This window comes from Carassius auratus, chromosome 34 (assembly GCF_003368295.1).
Source record: "Carassius auratus strain Wakin chromosome 34, ASM336829v1, whole genome shotgun sequence".
Lineage (NCBI taxonomy): Eukaryota > Metazoa > Chordata > Actinopteri > Cypriniformes > Cyprinidae > Carassius > Carassius auratus.
In genome coordinates this window covers 9,527,337-9,549,708 of record NC_039276.1, presented here as the reverse complement: position 1 = coordinate 9,549,708, position 22,372 = coordinate 9,527,337, and the positions used below count along the sequence as shown (strand labels likewise).

General features: G+C 38.0%; 1 protein-coding gene across 8 annotated transcripts in view; it reads left to right on the top strand.

The window, feature by feature from the left end:
* Positions 1 to 22,372, top strand: part of LOC113053109 (lysine-specific demethylase 6A-like) — a 51,722-nt gene that overhangs the window by 10,937 nt on the left and 18,413 nt on the right. For 4 of the 8 annotated variants that reach the window (XM_026217829.1, XM_026217825.1, XM_026217828.1 and 1 more), the window contains exons 5-12: positions 1,995 to 2,053; positions 3,734 to 3,778; positions 8,118 to 8,238; positions 17,744 to 17,798; positions 18,240 to 18,274; positions 20,070 to 20,163; positions 21,709 to 21,835; positions 22,201 to 22,299. In XM_026217829.1, the coding sequence (XP_026073614.1) occupies positions 1,995 to 2,053; positions 3,734 to 3,778; positions 8,118 to 8,238; positions 17,744 to 17,798; positions 18,240 to 18,274; positions 20,070 to 20,163; positions 21,709 to 21,835; positions 22,201 to 22,299 (635 nt within the window). Of the gene's footprint in view, positions 1 to 1,994; positions 2,054 to 3,733; positions 3,779 to 8,117; positions 8,239 to 14,994; positions 15,133 to 17,743; positions 17,799 to 18,239; positions 18,275 to 20,069; positions 20,164 to 21,708; positions 21,836 to 22,200; positions 22,300 to 22,372 lie in introns of those variants that run through there. The other 4 variants (XM_026217827.1, XM_026217826.1, XM_026217831.1 and 1 more) reach the window with 2 other exon arrangements.

Genomic DNA, 22,372 nt, shown 5'->3' with positions numbered 1-22,372 from the left:
AGCAGATGTAATTCCAGGTGTCCAATATTAGTGAAAGCAATTCAATTTGATGTGTCGGTTTAGCTGTAGCTGTCTATAAGAGAGTTTTTAATGTGAAGTGAGATACTGTGGGAGTGTCAGTAATGGCCTCTGACAGTTCTGGGTTCCAGACACCGTTCTCTCATTGAGCAAGAGTGACATTTTTGGCTGTGGAATTTCCATAAGCAGAGTAAACTTTTTGACTGCAGATATGGCTGTCAACTGTAGAAGTGTCATCTCTCACATATCAGGCGCTCCGCCTCAGCATACTGCTAATAGAAACTGATTTCCAGCACAGATGGGACAAACTTGGGTAGTTTCTAACTATAAATTTCATTGCATTGGCACGATTTAGTTTGGATGCCTGAATGGAAAATTTGCCAATCTAAACATTGCAGACCGCAGCTGTGGAAGTTGAAGATTTCATATTTTCTGCCAAGCTTATGTAACCGCCCCTCCCCCTCTCCCTGTTCAGGATTTATTTTTTGCTCTCAAAGGCAGGGCATGTTCTAAATTTGTGTCTGTGGTGAAAGGGTTAAAAGGTGCTGTCTCAGCAGTCAGACAGCTGTGTGATGATCGGCCCATGTGCAGTACTGTCAGCCTGTCAGAGTGATGGACCATGTGCTTTGCAGTCAGTGCTTATTTGGCACTCTTTATTATTCTGCGCCTGTCCTACTTCACACTGCTGTCTGAGGTCTTGCGAGACAGTCATCCTTTTTCAATTGTAAATAAGTAGCATGTGCTGTCAAGCTGGTCATTGAAAGCTCATGTTATTGTTGACTTCGTGACCACATTTGAATAGAGCCACATTCGTCTAAAATGTGAAACCTGGTCTTGTGCATTGGAATGCATGAGCTGATGAAAATGTGCACTTTGAATTCAATTTCTGTCACATACAAATGCACGTAAAATTTTCTCTTGCTTTATCTACACTATTTTTCCTGTACTTCTGCTCTGGTTAAAATGCATCCGACTGAAATATATAAATTGTCATTAACTGAGAACAACGAGCACTTGTCTCTATGAATAAAGGTGACTTGGGTCTTTAAAGTGCACAATCCAAACTTACATTTTTATAATTCATGAATGAAAACATTTTGTAACAGGATATTAATGTACCGTTTATATGGTAATGCAATGTCTGATTTTAAAATGGGTTTTAAAGGATGAGTTTTGAGAGTAAGTTTTCAGTTGATATATAATTTCTGCTGATTTCTAAAATGTGAAAAGACAACGAAGAAGCCTTTTTTTTTTTTTTTTTTTTTTTTTTTTTTTAAACAAAGGTCAAAACTCCTGTTATGTAGATTTTTAAGGGTGCACTCTTTTCATTAAATTAATCTATTACTTTTCCTACATAATTTTTTACAAAAAACATTGGTAAAATATTTATTCAGGTAGTCTTAGACCTTTCCAACGATATATAGTTTGTCAAGATTAGATTAGATTTAATTGTAATATAGTGAAGTAAATGTAGGTGTCCCGTATACGGGACGGGGGTGACAGTTAAAGGGTTAACACTACAGCCCAGTCCTAGTTTAATTCTTAAATTATTCACTTCGTCAAGTAACCATCTAGTTTCATCATCTAACGAAAGTGCATTTGTGGGGAAGACAAGCCACAGTGGGTTTCAGTTTGAGTCACGCTTTGCCTCTGTGAGCACAGATAAGTGGTTCAGATAATGTTTCATTGATCCATATTGTATAGCACATCCCGTTATGTAAATATAACCTTTAGTGGTTGTGGGAGACGAAGTCGTTGCCACCTTTTTAACATGTGCTCATTAGCCGCAGATGTTTCTGTCCCCTGCTGAGTGCAGATGTGTCAGACCTGCCGAGAGGGTAAACCATCTCTACTAATACTTAAGGGGCCATCCTTAATTAGAAAGTCAATTTGCTCTTTAATTCTACTATGATGAATGGATGAATAGTTTCTTATAATGTTTCTAATTCTCATCTTTTTTTTTTTTTTTTTTTCAGAATGCTGCCTTTTTATATGGCCTTGGTTTGGTTTACTTCCATTACAATGCTTTTCACTGGTAAGTACACAATTACTGTATGTTCTGTAATTCATTTGTTTTCTGCATTCCATCTGGTTTCTTTTTCTTTTTTGTTAATCTGTAGTGTTGAACATTGTTGAAATTTCATCCCTAATAGCATTTTTCATGACCTGAGGTGTGATGTTGATGCTTTCTCAGCTTACAGACTAATTAGGAATTCTGTATTTTGTTATTCTCTTGTTTGTCTTTTTTTATTTCATTTTTTACATTCAGTCTTTTATTTTTTTTTGTTGTTGTTGCCAATGTCTACAGAAAGTATGTGCATCATTTTTGTCTATTTTCTCTCAACGAATAACAGAAGTGTTATTTTGGAGACAGTAGCTCTTGTGTAAAGTACGGCTAAGCAGTTAATTGAATTGAATTAGCTGTTGCAAGATATGATTAAACCACAAAATTTTGGTAAATATATGTTCTGCATGTACTGTGTGGTTAAAAGTAAAGGGGCTCTTCATTCTGCTTTTGTTAATAGTTTATTTAAAATACAAGTGTGTGTGTAAGTGGGCTGTTTTCAGGGTGGCTTTGTTTCAGGAGTTTGGTTCACATTAGAGGACCCATTATGATTAACCTACAGCTTGATTGTTTGTGTTCCTAACTCTGTATTGGTGTTTCTGCATCATTCTACAAGTATACAGCCAAAACACTAGTTGGTAGTGCTGGCTACGGCAGCAAAGCACAAGCAGAAAACTTTGATGGAGAAGTGGCAACAGTGTTGACATAGACCTTTTTCTTTTATTCTCTTTTAAATCTTTGTTGTTCTTTGATATTGTATATGGATAAACAATGATAATGGACATCACTTGATTGATTCACAGTTTATGACCTTATCAGTCCTCCGTTGATTTATTAGAAGCTTAAAAATGCAACCGTCATGCACTAGGTGACTAAATACTGTAAGTTGCAATAAAGAAATTCATTCGATTTGTGTTCAACGTAGTTCAATTATGAGTTGAAAGATTTTTGGTCTAAATAAAACATGGTCAGATTTAAAATACGTAATATTTATTACACAAAGGTTCTATAAAATGTCTGCCTCTCTCAGCATTCACACAGTGCTTGTCATAATTGATCACTGTAACATTGTAACAATGAAAAAAGGGTATATATATATATATATATATATATATATATATATATATATATATATATATATATATATATATATATATATATATGTGTATGTATATATATACACACACACACACACAATGTAGCTTCTTTATTGGATTTTTCTTAAATTAGGTAAATGTCTCATGTTTTGGTCAGGTATAGTTATCTTTACTGGTTTACAGCTGTTTATTTTTTTTATTTTTTTAATATTGAGCATTCGTAAGGACTTGTAATGTATTTAGTCAGATTACATCAGATTAAGTTTAATGTTCAAGATCTGCCGAAGATCAATATTGTGTTCAGCTGGTAATCTTGTACCATCACTGAATGGCAGTTGGGTCTAAAGGATTATGGGGAAAAGCATCGCATTCCCTCATTCATGAATCGGTCAACTTTATTTTTTTTTTTTCTCCCAAGTAAATTAAGGTCAATTTGATATATTGATGATGTATAGCGTATGACATTTGATAGGATCTTGGATCTTGATTTGGCAAATATGTGTACAGATGATGTGATATTTACTACTGGAGGTCCCCTCTTTCCTTATCTTAGGGCAGTGCAGCACGCCCCCTCAGATGCCCATTCTGGACAGAGAAGGTAGGCATACCATGTTGGTTTTATAAGGGTATGCCTTAGACATGCTCTGTAGATATCTTCAGCTTGCTTAAGTTGCAAGAATATTTGCATTAACTTGGCATACATAGAAGTACATTGTGTATGATAGATTAAAATGGAATGACTTGTTAATCGCTGTTAGAAATAAACCTTCTGCATCGTTCAACATTTGGTATGAAAATATCTGCTGCCGTTTTAGGTAGTTGGGGTTGAAAGGACAGATGACAAGCTCGTATTTGTTAAAGCTCTTCATGTGTAATTTTATTGTTATTATTTTTAAGAAATCCTTTTTTAAATCATACTTTTGGTAAGTGTTTGCGCCATGTACAAATACTTAATGGATAGTTGATATCATTGCACAGGTTAAGGTTGGCTTAAAGTTCTGTTACATTGTGTCATGCTAAAGCATATGATAATATGTTTTGTGAAGTTAAGATCTGTACTTTTAAAACTGTGTAATAGAACTTTTTTTGGGATATTGTCTTTCCCCATAGATGACTTTTGTGAGTCATTGTAAAGCCAAGTTTTTTTCCTATGGTGATGTACAATGTCACAGGTGCTGTTGATGTAGTGTAACTGTTATTCAATCTGGAGCATTCCATTAGGTTGTTTTTTTGGTCCCATGTAGCTTTCAGGTCTTCTTCAGGTCTAATTCTTGCTTGCTTAGTAAATGATGAGGCAATCTTCCTGTGCCTTTCAATTCCTGAGCAGAAAACTGCGATGACTTGCTTCCCATTTTCACTCCGTTTCTCTCTCATTCTTGTCCACACTCATGCCAATCGCACTAATTCTGTGATCTCCAGAGAGGTCGAGAGACGATAATGATTTTCAATACTATAATATGATCTGGCCAGATTTTGTTTATAGTTTGTGATCCTAAAGTTTGTGGTTAAAATAATCTTACTTATCTTTCAGTTTTCTATTTGTGTAGTTTTCAGATAAGCTGTGTGATTACGTGCTGGTAGGGCTGCACGATAAATCAAAATGAAATAAAAATCATGATTACGCAGAAGCTGCGATTTTCTTTCATATATTTCAGTGAAGCACGGTTCTGTGATCCATAGTTAATTTCCATCCGAAGGCCAAAGGTCGCTCCTTAATGGGGAAACTCCAAATACGCCTCGCAGAAGAAACCCAGGAAATGCCTGAAATCGCTACAGCTGAATAAGCAGATTATTTCAATTCTTTCATTGATTCAACTTGACTAATAAACACACGACTACAACAATGTATGAATTATCTGTGTTTACCTTATTATAATTTTCATTATAATAAAGTATTTACTATTGATCACAGAACCGGCTTTACTGACAAGATGCACAAGATAATCACATTCGACTAATCGTGCAGCTCTACATGCTGGGTTGGTTGTGTCATGGGTTTTGGACATGTAACTTATGAAAGTATGAAAGTGACTTCAGTAGTTTACTGGCTTCTGGTACTCTTAGCAAATTAATTGTCCTGACTTGCATAGATTTTTGGTTTGTATGTTGTGTAAGTGGTACTGGCAGAACAAGTGAGTGGGATGTTGATGCTTGATGATGAATATTTGCAATTGGAAATCAAATTAACCAGCATTGGGACTAAAAATTTAAAGGTTGATGATGATTTAATCAATAAAACGAATTGATGGTTGGTTAAGCAAGCTGCATAGTGTTGGGGTATGTGTGAATGTGCAAAACGCAGACGCACAGAAACAAGCGAGTCGTTAGGGGTGACAGGCTAGTTCTATTGCGCAAATAATTCAATGTACAAATTATGCTTTTATTGTGATCCAAACTTTTAATGTACATTAAAATAAACAATACAAAGTCTTTGAACGTCAAATATTGGGAACAGCTCCAAAGCCCATCTCTTGTCTTATATCTTCATGTTTTTTTTCCCCCAATATTCCAAAGCAATGGACACCATTTGTGAATGAAAAGCAAATTATATTTTCAGTTTAGAATTCTATTTTCAATTTAGAAAAGCAAATTATATTTCCAGCACGAGCAAGACCTTTATATTGGATGTTGAGCTGAAGGGAGAGTGTAATTGAATACCGGCAAATTATTGATGTTGTTGTTGTAATTATTATTATTATTATTATTATTATTATTATTATTCCAATATCTTAATTCATTCCTATGACTTATTAGGGTGTACTTAACACTAGGCCCACTTGCCTTGAACTGAACCAGAGCGCGATTATCCCCCTCCCCACTCCACCACTGGTCTGCACTGACACTTGCACTAAACATTCTGGGATGAAGTATGCTTACATCATGTACGAGATAACCGAGAAAACCACTTTCACTAATAGAATGCCTAATAAAGATATAATTTATGCCATGCAGCATAAATGATACATGATACATGATTTTGACTTGCATGTATCAGAGAATTATTACGGAGGTAGCTGAAGTTAATGAAAGACTTTGCAGCTTTACTCGAAAACTACAATTCCTGTTCATCAATAAGGTGATAACCAGACCCATTATAAACATTTATATACCTTTTTTAATTAAATTAATTGACACACAAAATAGTTCCTGTTCTGTGCTCCGGCGTGGTGGGCAATCACTTATTACATGCGTACTATGCTCTGACCCATTTATTCCAAGCAAGCCAGGGATGGCTAAATGAAGAGCAATCACAATTAGGGATGGGTGATATCGCATGCGATTGTCACGTGCATTTCGGCAGTAAAGCTGGTTCCCTGATTCTGCTAAATCGCCATCACCTGCTTTCAAATAGAGCGTGGAAAAAGGAACGAAATGTGTTAAAATTGAATGTGACGAGAGATAAAGACTGAAACCAATGATTCCGGCATCGAACCCGGGTAGGGGACCTAGTAACATTGCTTGGTTCAATCCCGGGACGAGCGCTGTGTGAACAAAAGCCAGATCTAATGCCGTGCCGAAGTGATGATGCATGTTATCGCGCAACTTTTACCGGCTGTTTTGAAGAAAGATCAACATTCGTGTCGAAAAAATGTGCAAACTGTAATGAAGTTAGATAGTTCCTCACTTCCCGCACTGACGCCGAGATTGTTCACTTGCTTTAGTGAAAGTATAACGTGCCTAATGTTTTCGACTCGTACATTATACGTGTCGTTACGGGATCTGTACGGGTTGTGTGTGAAAGCACGCACATATCCTGGGTAATCAAATCTAGCGACCCGGAAAAATCTCTGGAACACTTTACCCCTGTATTTGCCGGAATGGCAGTGTGAAAGGGGCTGAAGAGATGCAGAAACCGGGTAAATAAAGTAAACGTTTATAATCCTCTTCGAAATTAAAGGATGAGATGGTGAGTATATTATAAAAAAAAAAAAACAAGAAATATTTTTAAAGTGATAGTTCACCCAAAAAATTATAATTAGCCTATGATTTTCTCACCCTCAGGGAATCCTAGGCGTTTCTGACATTCCTCTTTCAGACGAACACAATCACAGTTATATTTCAAATTATGCTGGCTCTTTCAAACTGTATAATGGCAGTGAATTGGGCCCTTTATTTTGAAGCCTAAAAAAAAAAGTGTATCCATCCATCATAAAACTACTCCACACGGCTCCAGGGTGTTAAAGGCCTTCTGAAGCAAAAAGATGCTTTAGTGTAAGAAAATATTGATCGAGCTTCCAGTCACTCAAGCAGGTGCGTTCACGACGTGCATTTGAGCGTATGACATAGGCGTAGCGAAAGGCGCAATGTAAGCTAATAAATACTGAGACTAAAAATTTTATTAAACAGGCTCTAGCGTATTTATTTGCCTGTCATATAGCTTTGGCTCTCCTGAGAGAGATGCGATTTTCAGGGAATGAAGAAATTATGATAAATCTTTGTGTTCTGTTATGCAGAACTCTCACACACTGCAGTCGTTTGCAGAGAGAGCAGAAAATACTATTTGGAGGGAAGGGAAGAGGAGGGGATTGGGGCCATTGAGTTCAGTGGGCCGTGGCTCAGCAAAAACACTCTCTGTTTGTTTGAGCCAACATTGTATAAGCAAGCAAAACCCACTGCTGTGAGACAACCATGTGTTGCAATCTCTGTCAGAGGAGGAGATTGTGTGTGTGTGTGTGTCACTCTCTGTTGTAAATTTGAATGTCATATATACATGAAGCTCAAGTGTTTCAATAGTATTTCCATTGCAATGATGCTTCTGCTGCTAGCTTTTCCTTTTGAAGCTTATGCTCCATGCAGTTTTGATATTTGTTGCTTTAAATCATTCGTCACATTTAAATTTTTTTGATTGCTAATTATAAGTATATATATCATATTGTTTACATAAATGACTTTGTCCCTTCCTTGAGATTTATTTTGACGTTTCTTGTCTTCCACAGGGCGATTAAGGCATTTCAAGAAGTGCTTTACATTGACCCTAGTTTCTCAAGAGCCAAGGAGATACATCTACGACTTGGCCTGATGTTTAAAATCAACACAGACTACGAGTCAAGCCTCAAGGTATGTCTTATGCATTTAGCAAATTTTTTTATAATTTTTTTTATGTGGTCTGTGTGGTGTTGTCTCTGTGTACTGGAAGCTTATGTCACTAAAACAAATTCCTTTTATGCGCAAGCATACTTGGCAATAAAGCTCTTTCTGATTCTGGTTTACATGTAGACTCAGTTTGGCTGTAGTCCTCAAACAACTTGCAATATAGTAAAACCAACATGACAAAGAATCGTGATGTAAAAAAAATAAATATCGTGCTATGATATTTTTGTCATATTTCCCACCTCTAAATTAAGGTGTTGCAACAGTCCAGTTAAAGACTAGATCCCATTCTGACTAAAATGCTGGGGAAAGCTGTGCATAAACCAATGCCCATAAACCTCAATAAACTGGAGCAACTCCTCGATGTGATAGTCATACAGAAAATGATTACTTCATGTTATTGCTGCTAAAAGCAATTGAATCTTAGGGTGTCATGAAAGGGTTGGTACACCCCAAAATGAAAACGTCATTAATTGCTCAACTTCATGTTGTTCCAAACCCATAAGACCTTTGTTCCTCTTTCGAACACAAATTAAGGTATTTTTGATGAAACTGGAAAGCTATCTGACCCTCCATAAATAGCAATGCAACTGAAATGTTCCCATGTCCAGAAACGTAGTAAATACAGCGGTAAAACAGTCCTTGTGACATCAGTGGCTCATATGTATTGTTTTGTGCAAAGAAAACAAAAATAGAACATCATTAACTCCCCCGAGTTACGTCTTCCGCCATTTTTGGAGAGTACCCAAGAACGTGTTATACATAATCAGCATTTTTTACGTTCGGGGGAAAACTGTGCACATGAATGTAATCTCCATAATAAGTGTGGTTTATGCTTCGGGGAAACGCGTGTATACATTTTATAATTCTCTCTAAAATGGTGTCTTCACTGGAGATTTGTCTCTGGGGCTCATCTAGTTTTCCTGGTCTCCGCTGACATTCAGGGCTGTAAATGTCATCTCTAGGTGCTCTAGGATCCACCATCTGGGCTGGATATGTACTGGATCCGAGTGACCATCCAATCTGGATACAGACTGGATTTGGTGGTCACCGTGACCTCCGAGTAAGAGAGAAACAGACTAATATTAACGTAGATGCCATTCTTCTAACACTGTAGCTAGTACATCGGGTGTTATGGAAAGTGTTCCTGGTTCCAGTTGACCGAATTAATGCAGCCTAAAAAGCCTTCAATGGATTTGAATAATATAAATGTGTTATGTGTAAGCCAGGTTAAAGAGATGAGTCTTTAATCTAGATTTAAACTGGCAGAGTTCTGCATCTCAAACAATGTTAGGTAGGTTATTCAATGTGCTTACTGAGTTTTCAAGTTCATGAGGTTTATGGCATCAGATCCTCAGTCAGATACATGGCTGTATACATTACATGAAATAGTCTCTGAATGGTTGTTTTACTCATCACGCAGACAGTCTATTCATAAGTGGGTGATTCTTATATAAAACTGCAGTGTCTGAATGTGTGTGAAATGCTGTGCATTCAACATTCCCAACCATCCTTTAGTCTTCTGGGTATTGTGAGCCAGAACAAATGATGGGGTGCTAATAAATCGCGAGAACTGCACGTGCAGCACGTCCTCCCTCTGCTTTGGGGAAGGAGTGGCAGGGGTTTGTTGGCAGGCAGCTGAATGTTCACCGGCTTTCTGTGTGTCCCACTTATGGCAACAAAGCCTCTGCTCTGAGGGCAGGCAGCAGTGCTGTCTTTACTCTCCCTGCATTCTGTGACTCTCTCCCGTACACAACCCTGCACTCCTCGAACATAACCCTCTGGTAAGTGTCTACCATAGGAGACAACAGGAGGTGATCTTGCTATTGCTCCTACGTTTTAAAATGATGTATCCATTGTAAATGCATACAGAACTTATTCAGTTCTCATGACAGAAATTGTTACTGTAGCTACAGCATAGTGGAAATGTGACCAATCTGATGTAGAAATATTAATGAAAAGCATTTATAACGCACTATATGGCTGCTGTAAGAATTTATAGTTAGGAATTTAAAGTTGTAGTATTTGATTCACTTGGATCAAGTATGCACTATGGGGCAGCTGTGCCCTGATGGTTAGAGAGCCGGACTAGTTATCAGAAGATTGTCTGTTCGATTCTCTGTGCTGGCAGGAGTTGTAGGTGGGAGGGAGTGAATGAACAGCGCTCTCTTCCACCCTCGATACCCATGGCTGAAGTGCCCTTGAGCAAAGCACTGAACCCCCAGTTGCTCCCCGGGTGCTGGATCTGTGTGTGTGTGTGTGTGTGTGTGTGTGTGTGTGTGTGTGTGAACTTGAATGGTTGAAATGCAGAGCACCAAGTACGAGTATGGGCTACCATACTTGGCAAATGTCATGACTTTCACTTTCACATTTGACTGACTATACAAGGTTAAAAAATGTATATATTTTAAGATTTGTCTTTCACCATTCTAGTTGACAGAAGCTGTACTTGTGTCCATTATCCATATATAAATTAAATGCACAGGGTTTTATATATATATATATATATATATATATATATATATATATATATATATATATATATATATATATATATATATATATATATATTAGGGGTGTGCACGGATAGTCGAACATTCGAATATTCATTCTGCTCTAATTATTCGATAAATAAAAATGATATTCGAATTTTGAAAAAAGTTTACTATAAAATCTAATTTGGTCACTTTCTGTGATTCTCTATGGCATATTTGAAGATTAATGCAAGCTAAAAAATTGTTAATGAATGAATAAGGGGCCGTTCACATCACGCCTAAAAACGTGTGGAAAACGCTAGGCGCGCCGCTTTCTCCTTTCCAAATCGCTCGGGCAGAAGTGCTCCTTAGGCATCTGCCATTGCTAAGTAACAATGATGCGCTCTCTCCATGATGACGCAGAAATTTTATCAAAGGATAAATGGATTTGGAGCACAAAAAATCTCTTTCAGTAGCTCTGCTACTAAATTTATTTCAAAATGGCAATCCATATATAGCTATGATCAGCTGTTCCTTCATCTTGGCTGAGCTTTTCAACGTTGTTACGGGAAAGTATGAAGCTGAAGGTTTAGTTTTTGTCACATGACCTGCGGTGCGCTTGCGGCATTATGAAAAGTTGAGACGTTTTTAACTCGATGCGGTGCGGATGCACCTGTAAAAAACGGGCGCGTCGTACCACGTCGCTTGCATTATGAGGGCGCATACAGTGCGCCTACATTGGAAATAACGAACTTGAGAACATTGATTGCGACATTGTTGCGACATCTCTCAAGCAAAGAGTAAACACAGCTAACTTGGAGAATGCAGTGAAAACTCTTCTTCTCGCGTCTTCCCTAGACCCTCGGCACAGACATCTCAGGTTTCTCGATGAAAACATGAGAGAAGAAAAAAAAACTTTTTGAACATTATTAGAATATTTCCCTTGATGCGAATGGTGCGGAGGCACGAAGAAGTGGATGCAATGCTCACTCGTCGGAAAAGGCTGATCCAGTTCTTCAGCGATGATTACAGAGAGTCCAGCCGAGACGAGTGGGAACAGTTCTTGCTGGAGCCATGTATTCCACCAGATGAGGATACCATTCAGTGGTGAAATGAAAACACAAAGTGCTTAACAAAACTTGTTCACTTAGCACACCGTTTTTCTTTGAGTCCCGACAATGTCTGTGCCGTCAGAGCGCGTTTTCTCCCCGGCCGGCCTTATAGTTAATAGACTAAGGAGCCGACTTCCCCCCCGATCATGTTTACATGCCCGTATTTCTTAACAAGAACATGTAAAACAACAGGAAAAAAAAGCAAAAAAGATTTGCTGACAGTTTAAAAGTTAAGTGTAGGCTACGTTCTACAATAGCCTAATTGCTGCAGGCTGCTTTTACATTTTTTCTTTTTTCACTTTTTTTTTTCTTTGTTGCTTTTAATCTGTACTTTTGTTTGTTTGCACGCATTGTTGAAGGTTTTCAGCTACAAAACACGATGTTTAATGTTCAAGCTTATTGTGTGTAAAAATAAATAAACGAATATTCAAATATTCATTTTTTTGAGAGCTCAAATATTCAAATGTGATATTTGCGGAAAATGCCTATCATATATATGCGCGCGCACACACACACACATATATATAGAGGTCACTTTGGCGTGGGTTGCTGCTATTTTGCTCCAAGCATGAACTGTATAAAGATGCTGTGTAGAGTTAAAATTGGTTCAAAAATGCATTTTATGGCAGCAGTGTTGCATTCTATTGCACTTCATCTTACTTTCTTTTCTTTTTTTACAAAGAGCACTTCCTGAAAGTGTGTTGGTTCCATTATTAGAACTCTTGTAACTAGGGATGTCAACGATTAATCGATGATCGATTAATTGTCGATAAGAGATGCAATCGATTAAGGCTATCGATGGTCGGTTAACCGATTCAATGTTGGGCTGCGTGCGGCTCATGCGCACTCAACACGTGCGAGCGGCTGTGAGTGACGGTGACGATATATAAAAGCATCATCATTCATTCACAATGTACAAATTAAGCTTTTAATGTGATTTAAACTTTAAAGTACATTAAAATAGAAACAACATAAAAGTTCTTCAACATTAAATGCAATAGAAATGTAGTTACTAATCATTTCATCAGATAACTGTTTTATATCGTGCGCTTTGCAGGGCTGCGGGACACAGTGACAGGACAGGTAGTCTATTCATTCCTACAACTTGTTAATTCATTCCTACGAATTATTAATGTGGCAATTGTCCATGTTTCATTAATTTTGTTCCCTAAATAACCCATGATTTAAGTGAAATAAGGGAACAAATTAATAAATCGAACGAATTCTTAATTCATGAAATCTTTAATTTCCCTTCCCATGTTTACCACAGTAAGAGATGCGAAAACAGTTATTAAAAGCGAAAGATAATAAAATAAACCTGGGAAATTAGAGGGTTAGACTATGAAGATTTAGGAAAAGAAACGATGCCTAAATATACTGAATTTGTGGAAATTCGTGCCCAACCGGCAAACCAGAACAGAGCCGCGTAAATGAAGACTATGGGGTCCAAAAGCATGGTCGCGATCTAACATTTTCCAGTTAACCTATTATTCCTCTAATAAACAAAGCTTTTATACCACACTTGTCATAATCAGATCTTATCATTGTAAATAAATAATTGCTGGATTCAAAACAGCGATTAATAGGCGCTGTGACCGACACATTCCTGGAGCATTCACTGCTGTCACTAAACGGTGACGCCGAGCATCGTTCACAAGTTTCTGCATGGACCTGACTAGGGCACAGGTTCTAAGCCCTGGGACAAAATGGGATGCTTTAAGGAAAATTTATAGCCTACTAAGTAATAGGCCCAACATAAAAATAACAATTTGTTTTCATGTTTTTTTTTTTTTTTTTTTTTTTAATAGGCTATGCGAAATATATCCGACTTAAATAGGCTAATTAAGATTAACGGATTTAAAACAGAAGTGTGGGCGCTCCATAAGTTAACAAAAAAAAAAAAAAAAAGTCTCAGCTGTTTCGATCGCCAAGGAGCCTGCTGCACACTTATATTCTAGCGATTCAAACTTACATCGCAGTCTGTTCATTATCAAAATAAAATGTCAACTAAACATTAAAAGTTTACACTGGTCAGTTTAAATAGACCGTAGTATACCGGTCCACTCTGCTGTTATGCCAAGGACGTTTTTGCTCATGTGAAGAGGATCATCTTTTCCGTCTATATGCGAATGCGTGTTAAGTACAAGCCTAGTTTACATTATAAATAATAGTTTAACATTCAAATACATTGCGAATATGGAAACATTTCGATTTGTGCCGAATGAGACATGAGCAATAACCTCCAAATAAATCTAGCCAAAGCCCCGCTCGCTCATCCTCGTCTGCACGCATGCACTGTCACGATCTAATGCGCTGTATGCCGGATTTTTAAAAATCTGACATTTTCTAGCACAGAATCCAGCAGGATCAAATTAATGTGAGCAACTGTGTTTTGGTGCAGCAGCGCCGATGTAGTTCACTTAATGTGCAGCGCAGTCACACGCGCTCCACATTTCGGATAATTTTATACAGTAATGTCAGTTGAAAACATTGCAATTGTGCTTTAAAATACAACAACGAGCACCACAAAACCATTTAAAGATGCGCGTTCAGCGTTCTCCGTGCGGGATTGGAAACTGTCAACAAAGTAAAATGACCTCAAAATATGGCGCGCTCTGTTCATTTTATCAAATGATCATAATCGCATCTATTCATTTTATAATCCTGCTACTAGCATTTTATTCAGACTAAAACCTCTTTAATTCAAGTGAGAAAGCGTTTTGTGTGTGTGTGTGGCTTTTGCACATCCTGTCATACCGCTGACTGCGTGCCTGCAATAGACGCATTTTGCAGTATTATGGTTAACGATTAATCGATTAATTGATCGTTAATTTAAACGACGATCGATCATGGAAATAATCGAAATTTGACATCCCTACTTGTAACACCTGCTGATATGATGCAGTAAATAGCCTGCCACCTCCTGCTTTACTCATCCTTTTTTTTTCCCATGCTCTCCTGTTCCTCCGTCCCAATTTCCTGCAGAGAGCTAGAGAGCGAAAGCTTACGGCAGACATACTTTGTGTGTGTGTGTGTGATGAAAAATGCCTGGAGGTATAGAGTGAGAGAGAGAAGGAGAGGGCAGCGTGTCATCTCTCAGCTCCTGTCGCTGCTCTCTCTTGAATAGGAATCAGTATTCGAGAGAGAGAGAGAGAGAGACACTCTGGTAATCCTTCTGCATTATCTACTTGCCAGTCAAGAGCCATAGAGAGCGAGCAAGCGTGTAGGAAGCAGTTGTTCAGTGGAGATCAGCTCAGCACAAAGGGCTTTCTGTGGTCAGTAATCCTTGTTTTGTTTGTTGGACGATGTCTGTATGAAGCAGATAGATGTATGTTTTCTTGTTTTGACAGATGGTTTTGATGACTCGTTGGCATGTGAGTGCAGAGATTGATAAATGGTTGACTTTCAATGCTAGTTCATGGCTAAATTAACTCTTTATTACAAAACATTTTATATTTCCATTATTCCGAAATATTTGAATTTGGTGTCTATATTGGTTATGGTCTGTTAATTTGACTCCAGTGACTATTATATTGGACAGGCAAGCTATGAATGTGGACTGTTGGAAGTCATATCGGTCCTTTTGTGATCTGTCTTTGACGTCTTGTATGCTGGACATCAGGACATTGTAATGCATGGCCATGTTCCTTAGTTGTTGCTATGCAGGTGAAGGGGTTTTCTCTAGGTACCTCTATGCTGGGACAGGTTCATTGGTTTCTTAGTAACCTGAGCAGCTGGTGATTCTTCATGTCTGTGATTAGTGTTGTGATCATGCTGCTTACAGAGATTGTTTCTGTGTCCCCTGCACAACATAATGTACAACACTAGCTGTCTCTAAATGCAGGATCACATCCTCATGACCTTGCTGTATTTCATTTCTTGAGTCAGAATAATCTGTAACGCATCTGATTTTTTTGCTTGTGTGTTGAAATCCTTAATATATTTTTTAAGCCTATTTAATTTTTTTTTATTGGTCTATTTCTTCTTCAGTAGATTTTTGTATTTTTGTGTTGTACCACAGCCCTCTACGGACACCTTGGCAACTGAATCGCCATTGGCTAGTAATTTTTTCTTTAACTCGCCAGACTGATATACATATATTATAAATATTTGTAAAATGGCACAGTTTTTTTAAATAACAGAGTACACTCTAGGGCTGTGCAAAAAATCGAATGTGATTTTCATGCACATCTCATCAGTAAAAACGCTCCTTTAATTGGAAGTATTATCTCCAGCACGTGTGTTCAGATCAGGGTTGCCAGGTTTTCACAACAAATCCTGCCCTGTTGCTTCTCAAAACTAGTCCAAAACTAATCGCGATTCCAGGAGGTTCCCAGATTTAAAAAAAATGCTTCCTGGGGTTAAAATATACGTTTTTTTTTTTTTTGGCATGGTTGTCTTTGGTAAAATTCACATTTTAGGGGCTAAATATTTGCTGGATTCATGAATATTAATCAGGTTGTGTGTGTTTGCTGAAATTAATACAGGGACGGTAATAAGTGAGCACCAGCCAATGATATTGCCATCTGCGCATTAGTTCTGCCTACTACCGGAAAACCTGGCAGCTCCTTTTAAAGCTGAAGAATTCCAAAGGAACACCATTATTTTTACAGGAAAATACAACAAAGAATATCCTTAACGTGTAGCGCGTCAATAGTCTCTCTCTCTTTCTATCTCTATCTCTATCTTTCTCTCTCTCTCGCTCTCGCGCTCTCTGCCTGAGTGTGAGACAGAGCTGTGCATCCATTGAGATGAACTGAAAATAGCACATGTTTGATGCAGAGTGAAACTCTCAGCTAGTGTGTTCAGCGGGTGAAAATATATTTGTGCTAAACTTACACTTCGTCTCCAACTCACACACTGGCGAGTAAAATCGGAGAATTTATAAGCCATTAGTTAATATTAGACATCATTTAGTCGCCCAGAGTGGAGATTTAGTCGCATAAGCGAGCGATTTACTCGCAATGTAGAAGGCTTGTGTGTGTATGTGTGTGTGTGTGTGTGCGCGCATATATATACACATACACCCACACACACATGCTTACGCTTTTGCTTGGCAACGCTAATTTTACTTAATTGCAATTATTGTCTGCGATTTAATCACAATTAATTGCATAGTTGTGCACAAAACTAATAATGTTCAAAAGTAAGGTATTTTGCCCTTCATTTAAAGTAGGCCTATACTGCTATGTGAAAAGGAGAATAATTAGTGTGTGCTCACACTAGGAAATCTTAACTGTGTACATTTGACTCCCAAAGCCTGGTTTGTTTGACAAATGTAATCGTTACATTTAGCAGTCCCTGGCTCGGTTGATAGAGGTGGTCAAGAGCGCGGTTCAGTTATATATAGTTCAGTGCGCGTGAGTGCTAACAGCACCGGAGTGCAGATCTTCTGATACATGCTGCATGATTATGCGTGAATATTTCTGAGGGGTAAAAGCAATAGATCTGTAAAGCAATATATTGTGAGAGGGATGCATGTTATCACCGCTTCCCATACGATTTAAAATAATAAACCACAAAGTTAACAAAACTATTTACTCCACTGTGTTGAGCGAGAGCGCTTCACGTGCTATCGGAAACTTCCTATTTCCAACAAAAGCATGATTACGAGCTTGTTGCATTCTTTTCTGTTAAAAATTTCAGTTGACAGTGGTTTGTGAATGTTGTGAATGCCTAAATAATATAACAGCATTGCTCGGAGAAGAAATGGTGCTTTCACTGTAGATGGATGGATTATTATGTTGTTATGATTGTTTGATGCCAAAATCATTTGGGCATATCTAACAGTAGGATTTCAGTATGACAATTTAGACAATCAGTACCTACTTTCTATAAGGGTTACTAACTGGATCCAGTCTAATCAAACTTTACCTTCTCTTGCAGCATTTTCAGCTGGCATTGATTGACTCCACACCCTGCACTTTGTCCAAAGCTGAAAGTAAGTACCCTCCAACTCGTGTTAATTTTTATTGCATATCTTTTTATTAGGACAGTGCTTTCAATTACATTGTGCATGAGGGGTTTTTTTTTCAGCGAAGTGTGGTATCTCATTAAGAGGTTTTCATAAGAAAAAGGAATATTTCCTCAATTAGATTTTTCCTCTTACCATTTCCATCCTGCCTGAGACTGCAGTTGCCAAGGAAACTGCATGACTGGATTCAGCCGTGTGTTGCCTTGAATACGAGCAGTAATGCCATGCTTGAATTACACAAAGGGCAAGCTAATATTCTTTCTTCCTGGTGTCTGTACACCCATAAGCTGAAACTGTTAAGGCAAAGAACGCTGGTGTAATTTTGAGGCCTGATATCAGATTTAAATGCCTTGTTTCCATCAGAAAAGGATTTCCAGTATTGATCGGTTCTTCTTTTTGTCCCTACAGTTCAGTTCCACATTGCTCATGTATATGAAATTCAGGTGAGTGTTCCCCTTTTTTTCCCCTTTATTTGATCAGAATATGCAGTGTTTTATTGATACTCATGTTTTGGGGTATAATGTTCTATTGGTTCTGCATGGTATAGATGGAAACAGTGACTGTTTGCTTTTAGAGACATTGTTTCCTGAAATAAATTCCTATCCATATACTTTTGTCATAATAGTTACCCTGTTTAATTTGAAGCAAATGAAGATAAGGTTAAGTGGGAAAGGCAACGGGTGTTGAATCTGTGATGTCAAGCATTTAGATGACAAATCTGAAAGAAAAGAAAAAAAAAACTTACTAGTATTTACATTCAAACTTTTATTAACAGAAATGCTGTATTGATATTTTAAGTAAAAAAGTATTATATTGAGGAGGTGGAGAAAGAAACATGTAAATATGATTTTCTTTGTGTGTTTTAGCGTTTCAATTGAGTTATTTTTAATTTCTAAAAGGGATAGTTTCCCCAAAGTGAAAATGGTTATTAACTCACTCTCATATTTTTCAAAACATGTATGAATTACTTTCTTCTGTTGAACACAAAATATATTTTGATGAATGATAACCAAACTGGTAGCCAGTGAGTTCAATAGTTGGTTACCAAAATTCTTCATATTTTTGTGTTCAGAAGAAAAACTCTTGCAGGTTTGGAACAACATGAGGGTAAAGTAATTTCCTTATACATTAATTTAAATAATTTTTAGGAACATTTTAGGAATTCCCAGTGAGTTCTTCATATTTGCCATGTGTTCAAATGCATTCAGCAAAGCATTGAACATGTAATGAAATTTGGCCGTTATTAGTGGTTTCAGAAAACACTACCCAACATTACTTTCGAAACATCCATACTACTTGCCATGATCACTGTTTTCATGCTACCGTCAGCTTGTCTGATTGGTAAATCTTGTGATTTTCACCAGTACTTCAAATTGAATTTTACACTGTCTGGAGCCCACTGTTGTGTTCTGTTGGCATTGTAAATGGCTGCTTGTAAAGGTGCAGGTTCTAGAGTTTAGAGGACAGTGGTGTTGGTCCTGGGGTTTGCTTTTGCTCAGTTTACTGCTTCTGCCCAAACGTACAGTCTTGATTGATGGATTTGTTTTTAGGGCGCCATCTTGAAGACATGCGTGTTCAACGAACTGATCCCCTCCCTTCCCTCCTGCTTTAGCTTCAGCTTGCCTTTAGTTAGTCTCTTGTCACTCAGCCAGTCCTTTCTGTTCAACTAGCATAGTTCTTATCCACTAAGCCGTAAATGAAAATGTAATGCAATCATATTAAGACATTTACATATTCATTCTTTCTATCAAAACTTTTCTGTAAACAATGATGACTGCACTAACCAGCCAATCAAAGCCTAAGTTTACCAATAGGTTGATTTTAAAGTCCTTCACACAGATGAGTTTGAGTTGTTAGACCAGTGTTTGTGGAGTTGTGCTGCACAGGTTGGTCAGATATGGTGATCAGCTCCAGCAAAGATCTGTGTCAAGGTTGCTAAGAAAAACAAACACTATTTCTGAGAGGGCTTCTCAAGTTACACTGATACAGAGCATGCCTCTGTGTGTCTGACTTGTTAAGTCTAGTCTGGTCTGGACTGACCCTCCCCCTGTGTTTGTCTGTCTCCTCCTGCGTCCCGGTGTCTGGCCTGGTAAGTGTCCAGTGTGTTTCCTCTTTTCTGGAGACCATACATTGTGGTCAGCTTGACGAGGCCCTTTGTGTCCACCCTGAGGGGCTGTAAAAAAGCACTGACCCTTTTGTGTGTGTAAAACATCTCTCCCCTTCTCTGTCTGTCTGCAGAAGAAATACCGCATCGCAAAGGAAGCTTATGAGAGTCTGTTACAAACAGAGAATCTCCCTGCACAGGTGAAGGCAACTACGCTCCAACAGTTAGGTGAGTGTGTTTTACTTGCTTCCTGCTTCCCACAGTCAGGGAAAAGCCTGGAAATATCAGAGTTTGTGATTAGAATGCCTGAAAAATTAATGGAAGTTAATTAAGTCATGAAATGTCCTGATTTCTGTCATTAAGTATTTTTCTAGTTCAGCTCAGCTATGAAATGTTTAATCAACTGTAAATTACTGTGTAAATTGCAGTATTCATATAATGATCGTAATCACAACCAGCTGAAAAAAAGAAATGTTTGGGAACCTGGGCTTTATTTTCGATAGTGTGTTTCTTATGTAGATGATTGTTTGCTGTGTGATTTCAAACTTGATTAGTCACACTTTCTGCACAGATTTTGCATACAAGATCTGGATCCGATTGTGGTAATAAGGAATATATGTGGCAAAATATGGTAAATATTACTGTCTTGTTGGGGGGAAAAAAAGAGCATGTCAGAGGGAAGGGATGTTAATTTTAACTGTCATTTGCATTTTTGGAATTCTGCACAGCTGTTTGTGGAATTCTGCAGTTACAAATTCCACAGAGTTGTAATAAGATGTATTTTGAAATGCATTGAGAGAATATTTCATGTAGGTTTTTGAATCTTTTTTACACTTTCAGGTTAGGTAATTGATCATCATAATTCATTCATTTAGAGTTCAGACAATCCTCACTAATGTATTGCATCATGCCATCTCCCCAAGTGCTGCTAGTGGTGTTCTCAATAACAGCATCCCCGAATGTACAGTCCAGGTTTTCTAAGATATGTTCCAGTTCTTGAGGGTGTGCAATTTTGTCAGGTGCAATTGCTAATAATAAATGTGCAGATTGCTTTTTGGATACCATTGTGTGGTTAGAAATCTGAGCTAAGATAATCCATAAACTTGAAAGTGGCACTAATGAGCAAAGCACTCCAGGAAGGAGCGGTCTGCAAGGTACTTTGAGTTAAAAGCATCAATAAATCATGAAATGATTTAAATAATTGGCACAGTTGTGAGTTGTGAATCCTCACACGAGCTTCTTTCTTTTGCTAGTCCCAAAAGAAAGCAAAAAAAAAAAACGGCTGCCATAAAACCATTGCCACGTTGCTCCTGCAGTTGTCGGCAGTGGTCTGGTTGCTGTAGTAACGTGTCCCGGGTGCAGGCGTTTGCCACAGGTGTTAAGAGCTCGGCTGGGATCAGTGCCTGGGAGAAGCCAGGCCACATGGGGGAAATTCTTTGTCTGCACACGGCCTCATTCTCCTTAACAACCTCTGGGTGGCTGGGAATGGAGAGGAGAGGGGCTGTTTGGACACAACCATTTCTCCTGGGACCTTTTGAAGCTGCTGGTGGTAGTAGAACCCCCCCACCACCACCACCCGATCCTACTTTGCCTCATCTCCCCACCCTATCCTGAAGACAGCAAGAACAAACCATTTGCTCCCTTTATGAGTACCAGTGTAACAGCCTCCATAGTGCACAGTGTGGCTTCTTGTTGAGAGAGAGAGTGTTCTAGTTTTTTTTGTTGAGAATGCGGTTTCTTATATAGTCCTCATGTTTCCCATCACTCCCTCAGGCTGGATGCATCACACGGTCGAACAGTTGGGAGATAAAGCCAACAAGAGCAGCTATGCTATTCAGTGTCTGCAGAAGTCCCTAGAAGCAGACCCCAATTCGGGACAGTCTTGGTACTTCTTGGGCAGGTAAGCAAAAATTTACTTGAATTAAATCCCACTTCCACATACATAACATTACATTGCATCGTTTAATTTTTTATATATATATATATATATATATATATATATATATATATATATATAGTTTTTATAACCGTGCATGAACAATGTTGAAGTTATATATTGAATAGATTTATACAAAGATTTTGGCTTGTGCCCTAAAGTAGTCCTGCCAAGTTGTTTATGAGACTCTTTTTAGTTTGTGTAAACCAAACTTTTCAAACGATGCATAAATGGATATCTTAAATCCAGTGTAATTTGCTGAAAGTGTCTTGTCAAACACAAAAAATATAATTCTTAAATTTTAAGAGGTGTTTTTGCTTGTCATGCAGGTGTTACTCCAGTATTGGGAAGGTCCAAGATGCCTTCATATCTTACCGACAGTCTATTGATAAGTCTGAGGCCAGTGCAGATACATGGTGCTCAATTGGGTAAGCTCTTAATGATTGTTGTTTACCATGTTAAGCTGCTGCCATTTATTATTTATGTGCATTTCTTGCACAT